This window comes from Salvia splendens, chromosome 11, assembly GCF_004379255.2.
Source record: "Salvia splendens isolate huo1 chromosome 11, SspV2, whole genome shotgun sequence".
Taxonomy (NCBI): domain Eukaryota; kingdom Viridiplantae; phylum Streptophyta; class Magnoliopsida; order Lamiales; family Lamiaceae; genus Salvia; species Salvia splendens.
The window spans coordinates 9,179,977-9,192,347 of NC_056042.1; the positions used below are offsets into that span (position 1 = coordinate 9,179,977).

Below are 12,371 nucleotides of genomic sequence, written 5' to 3' on the forward strand. Positions count from 1 at the left end.
TTACTAACTATATTTCTTTGCCTATACCGCAATCTAAAAGAAATCAAATTCACATTTAAAAGGGAAATGGAAGACATAAGTAGCCCAAAAGTATGAAAAATGAGGTGAAGAAACAAGAGTTTTCCCTTTAAGGAGGTTGGTGTACTTTATGCATTCCATGGAGAGTAAAGTATATATTCTTATTCTCCTTTGGTCCAGTGAATAATAAACAAGGCTTTGGGATTAAGAGAGAAGTTCTAGTGAATCAAAAGTCATCAAATTATTATTCTCCAACAAAAGGAACTTGTCACAACCTGTCACCAATTTATATTTCTTATTACTAAAATTTATCCGACTTCCAGATATTACTCTGATACATTCCCACATCACATAAGTGTAATTACAATCAATCTAAGGGCAAAACTTATACAGACCAAACAGGAGAATTCATTCCAAAAGACTAACCTATTAGGATAGAGCTCATTTAGTCTATATATCCCACATCAGTTGTTCTCACAACCGAAGTGAGAATTGAGTCTGTAACATTCGACCCTCCTTTAAGGGCCAACGTCCTCGTTGGTCACGGCTGGTTCTGTGCCAGGCCACCACTCCGTGGGCCACCACTCCGAGTTCTCGTTGGTCACGGCCACGTTGGTCACGGCGGATTCCTTTGCCCGGCCACCACTCCGTGGGTCACCATTCCGAGTCGGCCCTAAAAGTATTCGTTGGTCACAGCGAGTTCGTTGCCCGGCCACCACTCCGAGCCGTTTGGGCTCTCAATGAAAGCAACAATTGATACAGGCCAAACATGATAACTCATCCCAAAAGACTAGCCTGCTAGGAGAGAAAACTCATTTAGTTATATACCCCACATCAGTTGTTCTCACAACCGACGTGGGAATTGAGTCAATAACAAAAACATAGTTATTGTGTTTCCAAATGTGAAACGTAAAGAGAGAGTAACATATTTATTTATACATAATCTCAAAGATTCATACATCACTGCTATTAAATTATTTAACTGATGAAGCAGCGAAACGGCGAGCAAGACGAAGGAGATGTGGGGACGACTACCTCGCGGGGATGATGACGACGGCAGGAGGTGTTTGAGAGTTGGGGCGGCGGGGAGTGTGATTGTGAAGTTCTTCGGGGATTAGGGTTATTTGACGTCTAGTGGAAGTAGAAGTAGGTATTTGAATTTTATATTTTTATCTATTTAATTCGAGTTTATGGAGTATATAAATATAGAGGAATAATATGCTATGTACCTTATATGGGCTTCTTATGTGAGCATCACTTTCGTTTGACACACGTTTAGCGTTGTTCATTTCGATTTATATACTTAGTTTGATTCTAATACATTAAAAAATGTTATTGAAATTTTTAATTTCACAAAATTTATAAAAATCAAAGCTCGATTTGTTTGTTTACTCTATAATTTTAAATAAATGAATAAAATAGCAAATCAACCTTTGATTTTTATGAATTTTGTAAAATAAAAAATTTCAATAACATTTTTTAATGTATTAGAATCAAACTAAGTATATAAATCAAAATGAACAACGCTAAACATGCGTCAAACGAAAGTGGTGCTCACATAAGAAGCCCACATAAGGTATGTAGCATATCATTCCTCTATAAATATATTTAAAGGTGTGATAAATAGTTAATTCTCCATAAATTGCTAATTATAACTACCATATGATTTTTAGAGATCTATTTGTCTATTATTTGTCAGAGTTGCATTATATTGATAATTCATCTTTAAATTGTTAACTATAACTAATGAAAGGCATAAGATTTTCAAATCAAGAGTCATGGTAATTTTTTACACTATCAATATAATGAACAAAAAATGTCAACAAGAGTATTTATGTTAATTTACAATAAATTAGTTATAACTACCTTTTTAAAAATATCTCAAAAATGTAAATGCATATAAGTATCTCAATTTAAATTAAAGATAATTTTGTAATAATTCTAACGAGATCTTATTTGCATATATTCTGATATCAAAATTTGAAAAAACAATTCTTGAATTTTTGTATTTTTAAAGAAGTAATTAATGTCGATATAACTATCAATTATCATAATATGTGAACATAATACATATAAATTGTCAATTTGAAATTGTGTTGACATATTCCAAGCATCACATTGATATGTTTAATACACTATATTAATATTTCGATACAAAACCCTAGATTTAATAGTTTCCTATCTTTTTAAATTTAAATAATAATAAAACAAAATTACATATGTCAAATTATAAATCATTAGATCTCTAATGTTCATATGGTATCTAATTAGTTATAGTTAGCAATTTATGGATAAGTTAGCAAATGATTACACCTCTCATTTGTCATATGTAATTTCGTTTTATTATTATTTAAATTTTAAAAATAAGAAGAATTACAAATCAAGGGTTTGGACTTTGGATCAAACTGTCAATATAGTATATTAAACATATCAATATGATGCCTTGAATATGTCAACACAATTTTGAATTGATATTTTATACTCCATCTGTCCCACAATAATTGCCACTCTTTTCCATTTCGGTCCGTCCCACAATAATTGTCACACTTTATTTTTACCTTAAACTAGTAATAACTCACGTGCTATGCACGGGACATAAGAGTTTCAAAGAGTGTGAGTTAATTAGAATAAGATATACAAATAAAGAAAATATGTGTATGTAAAGATGTTTATTGACAGTGCTATGCTAGTCATTAATCCAAATTAAAGGTAAATTAATACTCCCTCCGTCCCATAAAAATATGAGCAATGAGTATGGCATGAGAATTAAGACAAAATTGGTAGAGTAAGAGAGTAGAGGGGAATGGTATGGTAAAGTAGAATTGGTGGATAGTGGGACATACATTATTAATTGATATAACTTTCCAAAAATGGAATGCACGTATTTTTATGGTACGGGCGAAAATGGAAAGTGCACGTATTTTTATGGGACGGATGAAGTATATATAAATTTAATAGCCTGATTAAAAAAAATAAATTGAAAAATATATATAGAATATTAAACATATTCACATTAAATATATGGATAATTAAAATCATAAAAATTTAAAACTTCTTTGAGAAGTCCAGTTAGAAAATTTGTATTATCTAATAATCACATTTTAGTTAACTATTTTTTTCTTCTGTTTAATTTCAGACCATAGCATAACTTGATATACATGGCCAAAGACTAAATGAATTTTTAATATTGGAATGAATAAATTTCTTACTTCTCGCCACATATACGTATAAAAAGTAAATTATCAGTTAAAATAACGATGATATTTTATGCATCTTGTTTGTTTTGAACAATGTGACAATTTACACTACTCTTTATATTAAGAAGTTCTACAAACTTTATAAGTTAGATTTAATTTTAAATATATATAATTTCATCTTATTATGTAATTTAATCTATAAACTTAGTAGTATTATTTAATTAATTAGAGGCGAATCAAAATATAAGAATTGAAAACTTTAACTAAGTAAATATAGGATGAAAATTGTAAACATTACATATTTGTGTTGCCATTTAGCTTGTGAATTAATTTGAGAAAAAATATTGCAATAAAGGATTCAATCTCAATTTTAACCTAAATAAATGGAAGGCAAACTAAACTCTCTAGCAGGGGGTAGATGGGGAACCATCGTCGATCCTCCTTTAAAAAAAAAAAAAACTAAACTCTCTAGCACAATTTCAATTTTAACTCAAATATAAGGCTAATCAATATATAAATTTAATAACTTAATTATATATAAAAAATTAATGGTATTTAAATGTGTTTCAAAACTTCTTCAAGTAGGGGTGAGCAAAAAAACCGGAAACCGAATATCCGAACCGAACCAAACTGAAATTTTGAAATTCAGTTCGGTTTTTTCGATTTTTCGGTTCGGTTCGGTTTTAAAAATAAAAAAATTTCAGTTTTTCGGTTCGGTTCGGTTCGGACGAAAAAAAAGCCGAAAAACCGAAAAACCGAATTATATATATATTCTATTAATTTAATATATTATATTATATATAATATATATATTCTTTTAATATATTCTACTAGATAATATATATTATATGTATTATTAATTTTATATTATATATAAATTTTCTATTAGTATATATAAAATAAAATAAAATACACATATATAAATATATATTTCTATTATATTTATTTTTTTAGGTTTTTTCGGTTTTTTTTTCAGGTTTTTCGGTTTTGTTCGGGTTTTTCGGTTTTTTAAGTTCGGTTTTCGGTTTCGGTTTTTTGGTTTTTCAGGTTCGGTTCGGTTTGGATTTTGAACTAAATTCGGTTTTTCAGTTTTGGTTTGGTTTTGGCAAAAAACCGAACCGAAACCCGAATGCACACCCCTATCTTCAAGAAGCTAGCATATATTGGAAGACTCAAAATAAAGTAAAAAAATAAAAGACATTCAATCTTTCCATTTTCCCTCCAAAAAGAGTATCAAAGTCTTGTTACCCAACCTGCACTTTAGATTATGAAAGATGATAGATGTTAAGTATGTCTCACATTCCACTATCTCGCTTCACTCACATGATATTATAAAACCATTATAAAAAAGTGGGTCTCACATTCCACCAACTTTTCCAACCAACTTTTCTTTACATTTCTTAAAATCCGTGCCCACAATAAGAGTGACAATTATTGGGGACGTAGGGAATATATATTATGATAGCTATGTTGATATTAACTGCTTTGATAAAATACGAAAATTCAAGATTTTTTTTTATTTTTTATTTTGACATCAGAACATATGCAATGCAACTAAGATCTCGTTAAAATCCTTATAAAACTATCTTTTATTTGATATGTATTGTGTGAAAAAATAATTTTAATTAAGATAATTATATGTATTTAAAAATTGAAATATTTTTTAAAAGTTACTTATAACTAACATAAATACCCCGATTAACATTTTTTGTCACTGTATTGATACTCGGAGCTGAATGATGATGACCCTTGATTTGAAGATCTAATGTCTACCATTTAGTTGTAATTAGATTTAGGTGTGAGTTAGCAATACAACGAACCTCTAATATAGTAGTCCCCCGTCCTACTTAAGATGACACAATTTCTTGTCCTAAATAAGATGATACATTTCTATTTTTGGAAACTTTCTCTTCAATTAATACATTCAACCATTTTCTTTTTCTCTCCATTTAATACTAACTCCCACATTTTTTGAAACCATGTGATTCGCTTTCCTACCTGATCTTAAACCTAGCAATAATAAATTAGTGATCATAGCTCGGTGCGTGCTTATTTTTTAAATGGCTAAATATGGAGACAACAAATTTCATTTTCTTGGAATGTACTTTCTTGGAATGTACTAGTAGTATTTTCCAAGATCATATTATAAAATCTAAAAGTGTTTCAATCAGGGACGGAACTATCCAGTAGGGGCTTGGCCGATCCCGGAACCTCCTTACCCATGGTCGCCCTCCGCCCCAGCGCCACGACACCGAATGCGAAATGTGTTCAAAGTTGAGAAGCTGCGTCGCCAAATTTGGGGAAAGAAGATGAAGGAAAATGGGCTTGAACTCATGTTGGAGTATTTATTTTCTATTGGACCTTAAATTTTATATAATATTTATTGGGCTGTTTTTATTGAATATTATGATAATAAAACAAGTCCATGTTTAGACAATTAAACACATAAACAAAAAAACCCAACAATTAAATCCCACATGCTATGCAGTCGAGCAAAAATTATTTTTCACAATTTTGATTTCTTCTTTTAATTTACTTTTTTTTTCTTCCCATTTTATTTTTGTTTTTAATCATGAGCGGGACACTTGCCATCAAATTGTCCTTATTTTAATTCTTAAAAGAATATAAAGTTTGCACACACTATATTTTCAATATCCTTACCTTTAATTTAAAATTTAATAGATAAAATATTTTGAGTACAAACATGATCTAATCATCAATTTCATAGACTTTGTAATTTGAATTATTTTAGTTATTTGAAAAAACATAAAATCCAATTAAAACATACCTAAATAAAATACATCTTAACTTAACTTTTTATTTTAATATTTCTTTTGTACAGATACATTAGTTTTTATTCTAATATTCCTTTATAGATATATTTTGATTGTAATACATATTTTAACTTAACTTTTTACTACATGATCACTTGTTTTCGGATTTCAAATAAAATATTAGGTTTTCTAAATTTGATTGCATATTTTTTATTTTAAAAAAGAAATTGAATGAAACAATAAATCAAACTGTATAGTATATTGATAAGGCTCGTTTCATGCATCTATTTTATATATAAATTCTCTGATTTCTACGGTGCTAACATGCATTTATAAGTCCAGGTGCGTAAAAAATCTGCCAGACCCAGGAATGGAAGACAATTACCAGGGCAGAGGGAATAAAGGAGAAAAGTGAAGAAAAAGAGTAAAATCCGCAAGGGCACAATCGTCAAATCAGGAATATCGTTGCCCTAGGGTTTGAGGCACGCCTATAAATACCAGGAAGCTTACGAAGAGAAGGGAGATTTTTTTTAGTTAGAGAATTTCCTTGGTATTTTCGGCTCACTTTTCACTTACTCACTCACGCACTTGGTTCAATGGAGATCTGGGGTAGTTAGTTGATGGTTTTGTTTTGTTCAGTTGAAGGTGTAACACCACTCCGAGAAGGAGTGAAGAAACAATTTTAATTTCTCGCACGTACTTTGTGACTCGTTTCAGCTTATGCTTAATCTAGTTTTGATTTCTGTTTTCGTTTGATCTTAATGTTTACTGCTCTGTTTACTGAGTTGGATGCTTTTCGCAATTGATTTGTCGATCGGAGATGAGATCGGTGTTGATCGGAGTTGGTTTTCTGAATTGATATTGAATCGGAGTTGAAATGATGTTGGAAATGGTGGATCTGGTTTGTTTGGTGATGATTCTGGTAGATCTAGCTTAGATTTCTGTTAATCGTTTGAATCTAGAATACATGTGTTCGGATCTGCATGGAAAACCCTGTTATTGCTTGTTTACTTAGCTCAGTAGTTTAGATCTGATAGCTGTTAGTTTAATTGAAGTGTTCATCATTCGATCTGAAGTATGCTCTGTTCTCATGCTCTGTTTTGTTCATTTCGTGCTTGTTTGTTGGAGAAGATGAAATCATTCGGTAGTAGTAGTCGCATTACTTTAGTTTGTTAGTTGCATCATTTGTCAGTAGCTAATTAGAGTAATTTGTTTGCTGTTTACTTTTGCTTACCTTGTGTTTGGTTAATTTAGGAAACTCTTTTACTTGACCCAAGAAGTTTGTGAATGCTCTCAAGTTACTCTCGGATACGAATCATGCATGCAATTATGTTTTACGTAGTTTCAATTCTCCAGATCTGGTAGTTAGAATAAACTAGATTTCATTTCCCACGCCTAGTAGTTAAAAATCGACCCTCATGTTGCGTGGCAGCAACCAAACCCCCCCAAAAGTTCTCTCGATGCATTCCGACCCTTCCATCCTTGTGGATTCGATCCCGACTTCCCTATACTAACCAATAGTGTAACGCCCCACCTTTCGAACCCTAATTTTCGAACCCTAAAGTACTTGTTTTAATGCTTTTATTTTGCGAAGTCCGTGAATTAATTGTTGTTGGACTAGAGATTTGTGAGATAGATGACTGCGCGAAGAATATCTATTGGACTCAATTCCATGTTGGATCCGATAAATTAAATAAATACTATAAAAATCCAGTCCGTGATAAATAAATTGGGGACTGCACATTTAAAATAAAATACAATGGGCCGTGAATTAAACTAAACTAATTAAAATAAAATGTCTTTAATTAAATATTCTACGCAGATTTTCCTCCTCCGTGAGTAGATATTTCTCCTCCGTAATCTGCAAATAAAATACCAAATAAATTCAAATAAGAAAAAAAAGAGAATTTCGAAATTTACTCTCCTTTCCCACTACTAAAAACCGTCCCTCCATCTCTCCCACAAATCTCTCCCGTATCTCAACCCCCTTTCCCCTATATTAAATCTCTAATCAGTTATTTCTTCCCTCACCAATCGTTCTCTGCAATCAAATTTTTCTTCTTCAACTCCTATCCAAGGTAAATTATATTCTATCTGTATTTAAATTTTCTCATGCTTCAAAATCTAATATCAAAGTGTTGCGGTCGGCAGTAATCAAAATTCTCCAGCTTCAAGAACCTGCTTTTCAGCCTTGTGAACTTCACAGCCCAAATTCAATTCAAAGAGGTAGTTTCCTACCCAAATTTTGAACATAAATTATCGCATTCTGCACCATTTATCACATACTCAGCATCAATCTCCCAAACACAGAACTAATCAATAGCAATCAAGCAATCAAAACCAATCGAGCGTTACGAATTGGAACCCCCCTTGCTGCGAATCGAAAACTAAGAATGAAAAGAAACACTTTTTGAATGAGAACTTATCTTTCGGCTGAATCGGGGTTGTTCCGAGGCTGTTCGGAGTTGTTTGGGGTTGAAGCGATGAGAAACGGTCACTGCCGAACACGTCGGCCTGTGCGAGCAGTCGGTGATGACGAAAAACGGAGCCGGCGGCGACAGCAGCAGCCTGACCCAGCGGCTGAGAGGCGGCGACAGCAGCGCCGTTAACACTGTCGAGCAGTAGCCGACGGCTTCATGCAGCAGCGTCGGAGCTACTGGTCCGGCGAAGGCGGGACGACGGTAGCGGCAGCGACGGTGGCGGATCCCGGTGATGGCAGCAGCAGCTCCTCCCGGCGACAGCAGCCTCTCCCCGAGAGAGTAGCAGCAGCGACGTCCGGCGTCGTGAGGCGAACGAAAGAAGCCGACGGGAGATTGAGGGAAATTCCAGTCGGCGAGAGAGAAGAGAAGAGAAGAAGAGGGAGAGAGAGAGAGAGTGGCAGACGTGAGGGAGAATTGGGGAGTATACAAATTTTGGGCTTTGTTTTAATTGGGGTTGGGCCTCATTAATTAGAAATTGGATGTATTATTAAAGATGGGCTCCTTTTAATTGTTGGGCTTTAACTTGTAATTGAAGATATAAGGTGGAGAAAATAATTAAGTCAAGGGCTTTTAATTAAATCTTTGGGCTGATATTTAATAGTGACGAATCATTTAATTAATTCTGGAATATTTCAACGAATGAATAATTATACCCTAAGTCCGAAATAAATATAGTTCGAGGGGAAAATGCCAGGGATAATTTAATTATTTTTGGGAATTTTATTTCGATATCGTTGAGAAAATACGAGGAGCTAACGGAGGAATTAGGGGTGTAAGCGGCCGCCGAATAATCGAAAACCGAGATAAATAACTTCGCTTAGGATGCATGCATTTTTACTTATTTAATTTGAAAGTATGTTGATTTATGTGTTATTTTAATTCTAAAGGTGATATCTCGCAAGGGAATCGTGAACGCAAAGGAAAGAAAATAGTTTCGGATTAAGCAATCGAGGTGGGCTTCCTTTTTAAATATGGACAAAAGTCCTAAATGTTTTATTTATGAGAATAAAAATGTGTTTATCATGCCGTGTTTTGCTTTAACGTGCCTATCTGATGTGGCTCTGGCCAATATTGTTTAATTCGAATTCGGGTCCTCGTAGGGCGCAAACCCTACTTGGATTAGTGTACACCTATGGTAGACTGTGTGCTAGCGTACGGGCTGGCCAGTCTAGTGGCTTGGTTTGTGGCCACATTCCAAGTCATGTATGAGCAGATATGGCTAACGTCTATGGGAAAATGACTGATCAGTCGACGTTTTAAATGGAAATGATTTTGAGTGCCTCGGGCAGTTCTAAAGCTAAACCACGGTGGTTACTTGTGAATGGCATGATAAATTACTATTTATTGAAAATGTTTTCGGCATGAGCCACTGAGTATTTTTTTATAATACTCAGCCCTGCATGTGTTTTCCCTATGTGCAGATTGAGCGGCGACGAGGATGTGGTGGTGTTGAGCAAGTGAATTTAAGATTTTATTGTTGTCTTTGAACCTTGAGTGCCGTTGTGTCTTCACACATGACGTCACTCTTTCTCTTGGTCGTTTCCGCTGTGACGTTTCGTTTAATTATGTTTTATTTGGGCCGACAACTTTAATTGTTAGGATAATGGATATTTTAAATTTCTTGTTGGATAATATCAAACTCTTGGTTACTTATTGGGATTTTAATTGTTGGTCCAACTTGTGTTGAAACCCCAATTGTTTTCGTCTGTATTAAGTTCTTTTAATCACGATCGCCCGTATTTATTAACCCTAAAGGGCGGTCGTGACAAATAGTGTAAAGGGTTGAGGTTTTGAGGCGAGGTTGTTGCAACAACGACTGCATTTGGAAAGTTCACGATCTCCTAGACCATGTGCTCTAGCGAATCCTCTAGACCTAAGAATTAAGCACAAACACAAAACAACATCATTCGCGCCCTCATATATCAATAAATTAATTTTTTAATATTATTATTATTTTAAATAATATTATTTTTTATTAAATTTTAGCATCGGCTAATTTATATTTCTGGTTCCGTCCCTGGTTTCAGTCATTGTTGATTTAATTCAAAATTTGTGTACTTGTATGGTTTTAATTGTCTAATAATTATATTTCAATCGTATTCTCAAAATTAGTACTGTTGTATTTCCAATTGGACCCAAAATCTCGAAAAAAATCTCTTCGCTGCGCCTGGTGGACCGTGCTCCATTTATAGATTCCGGCGCATTAGCCCCAAACTAGAAAAAAGGACAAGAAATTGACGAGACGAAGTCTATTGCAGACCATCGAGAGCCGTAGCGGCGCCACACGTTTTTTATTTTATTTTCTTAATTTATTTCTATAAATACAATCTAGTCTTCTCATTTTTTTCACTCCATTCCAATCTCCACTCTAAATTTTACTCAACACCACTCTCATAAAATGGATGACGACGAGTATCAACGCGCGTTGGATGAGGCGTTTGACGCGGTGGTTGAAGAGGTGGAGCGGGAAGAGCGTGCGGCGGCGGCAGCGGTCCCTCGTCCGATCCATCATCGGCAGACAGTCCGACGTGACCATGTCGGGGCTAACCAACTGCTGTTGGATGACTACTTTGCCGGAAACCCCCGTTTTCTGCCAGAGCTTTTCTGTCGGCATTTCAGAATGTCGCAACGGCTCTTCCTCCATATATCGACGTCATTGGCCAGGCGGTACATGTGCTTCACCCTCCGACGTGATGCCAGTGGCCGGATCGAACTGTCGATGTTGCAGAAGTGCACCGCTGCAATTAGGCAGGATGCGTATGCCAGACTGGCTGAGGCAGTTTTGTAGAGGCATTAAGGCCATCTTTGGTCCAGAGTATCTACGAAGGCCAACCCCTCAGGACTCAAGATATTGCTAGATATGCACGGGAGGGTGCATGGTTTTTCAGGGATGATGGGCAGCATAGATTGCATACATTGGGAATGGAGGAACTGTCCGGTGGCTTGGAAATGACAGTTCACAATTGGGTTCAAAAGCAAACACTCGTCGATGATCCAAGAAGCCGTTGCTGAATACCGGTTGCGGATCTGACATGCGTATTTCGGTGTTGCAGGGTCTAACAACAACATCAACGTTCTGCAGTCGTCGCCTCTCTTCAATGAGCAGTGCCCGAGTGAGGGTCCGAAGATTAGCTTTGTGGCCAGCGGCACGCAGTACAAGAGGGCCTACTATTTGGCAGATGAGATATACCCTCTGCGGTGGGATGAGAGGTTTGACTAAGCTCAATAGCTATATATACTTGTAGACTATAGTCCATTTTTTTCTTCTATCTGATGTCATATCATGAACCTTTTTTGGCAGCTGAAGAAATACAAGAACTATGGCAAGAGTATGAAACCTGATAAAATAGGTTAAAGGATCGATTTTGGGGAATGATTTCATTTTGTGTTATTGAATATGAGCGACTATACACGCCTCCTTTATAGGCTTTACAAGGGAGATACAATTAAGGTAAGTTCTACTACCCTAACCCTAATTCCATATACATGGTAAGAATCAATTTCTAATCTCCTATTAATTGTGATTGTAGGAGAATCAGCCTTGTGATTCTTCGTGATCTTCTCCTTCCAACACTCCCCCTCAAGTTAAGTGATAGGATCACCAATGCTTAACTTGTCCAATACACCTCGAAAAGAGTTCGAATTAACTGCCTTGGTCAAGATATCCGCCAGTTGATCATCTGACTTGACATAAGGTAATTTCACTATCTTTGCATCAACGGTATCCTTTATGAAGTGTCGGTCTACCTCCACATGTTTAGTCCGGTCATGTTGAACTGGATTTTCTGAGATACTAATGGAAGCCTTGTTATCACATAACATTCTACATGGTTGTGTAGATTTGAGTTCGAGTTCGGTCATCAATCTCCTGAGCCATAATACTTCTGTCAATCCGCTCTTAA

General features: G+C 35.0%; 1 protein-coding gene and 1 long non-coding RNA gene across 2 annotated transcripts; both read left to right on the forward strand.

Moving 5' to 3' along the window:
- The first annotated feature begins 7,982 nt into the window (after positions 1 to 7,982).
- Positions 7,983 to 9,387, forward strand: LOC121755497. The gene is made up of 3 exons (XR_006040759.1): positions 7,983 to 8,067; positions 8,141 to 8,215; positions 9,357 to 9,387. It is a non-coding gene; the product is annotated as an uncharacterized LOC121755497 (long non-coding RNA).
- A 1,480-nt stretch (positions 9,388 to 10,867) lies between these two features.
- On the forward strand, positions 10,868 to 12,026 carry LOC121754397. The gene is made up of 5 exons (XM_042149760.1): positions 10,868 to 11,253; positions 11,358 to 11,473; positions 11,523 to 11,679; positions 11,896 to 11,920; positions 12,000 to 12,026. The coding sequence occupies exons 1-5, from the start codon at positions 10,868 to 10,870 to the stop codon at positions 12,024 to 12,026; spliced, it is 711 nt and encodes a 236-aa protein (XP_042005694.1).
- Positions 12,027 to 12,371: the final 345 nt, after the last annotated feature.

Bases quoted from the DNA above. Each gene is read 5' to 3' on its own strand.
- LOC121754397 (XM_042149760.1), top strand. From the start codon at position 10,868: ATGGATGACGACGAGTATCAACGCGCGTTGGATGAGGCGTTTGACGCG. The intron at 11,254-11,357 runs GTAGAGGCATTA...ATGGTTTTTCAG, and splicing joins AGACTGGCTGAGGCAGTTTT to GGATGATGGGCAGCATAGAT. The intron at 11,474-11,522 runs GTTGCTGAATAC...TCGGTGTTGCAG, and splicing joins CGTCGATGATCCAAGAAGCC to GGTCTAACAACAACATCAAC.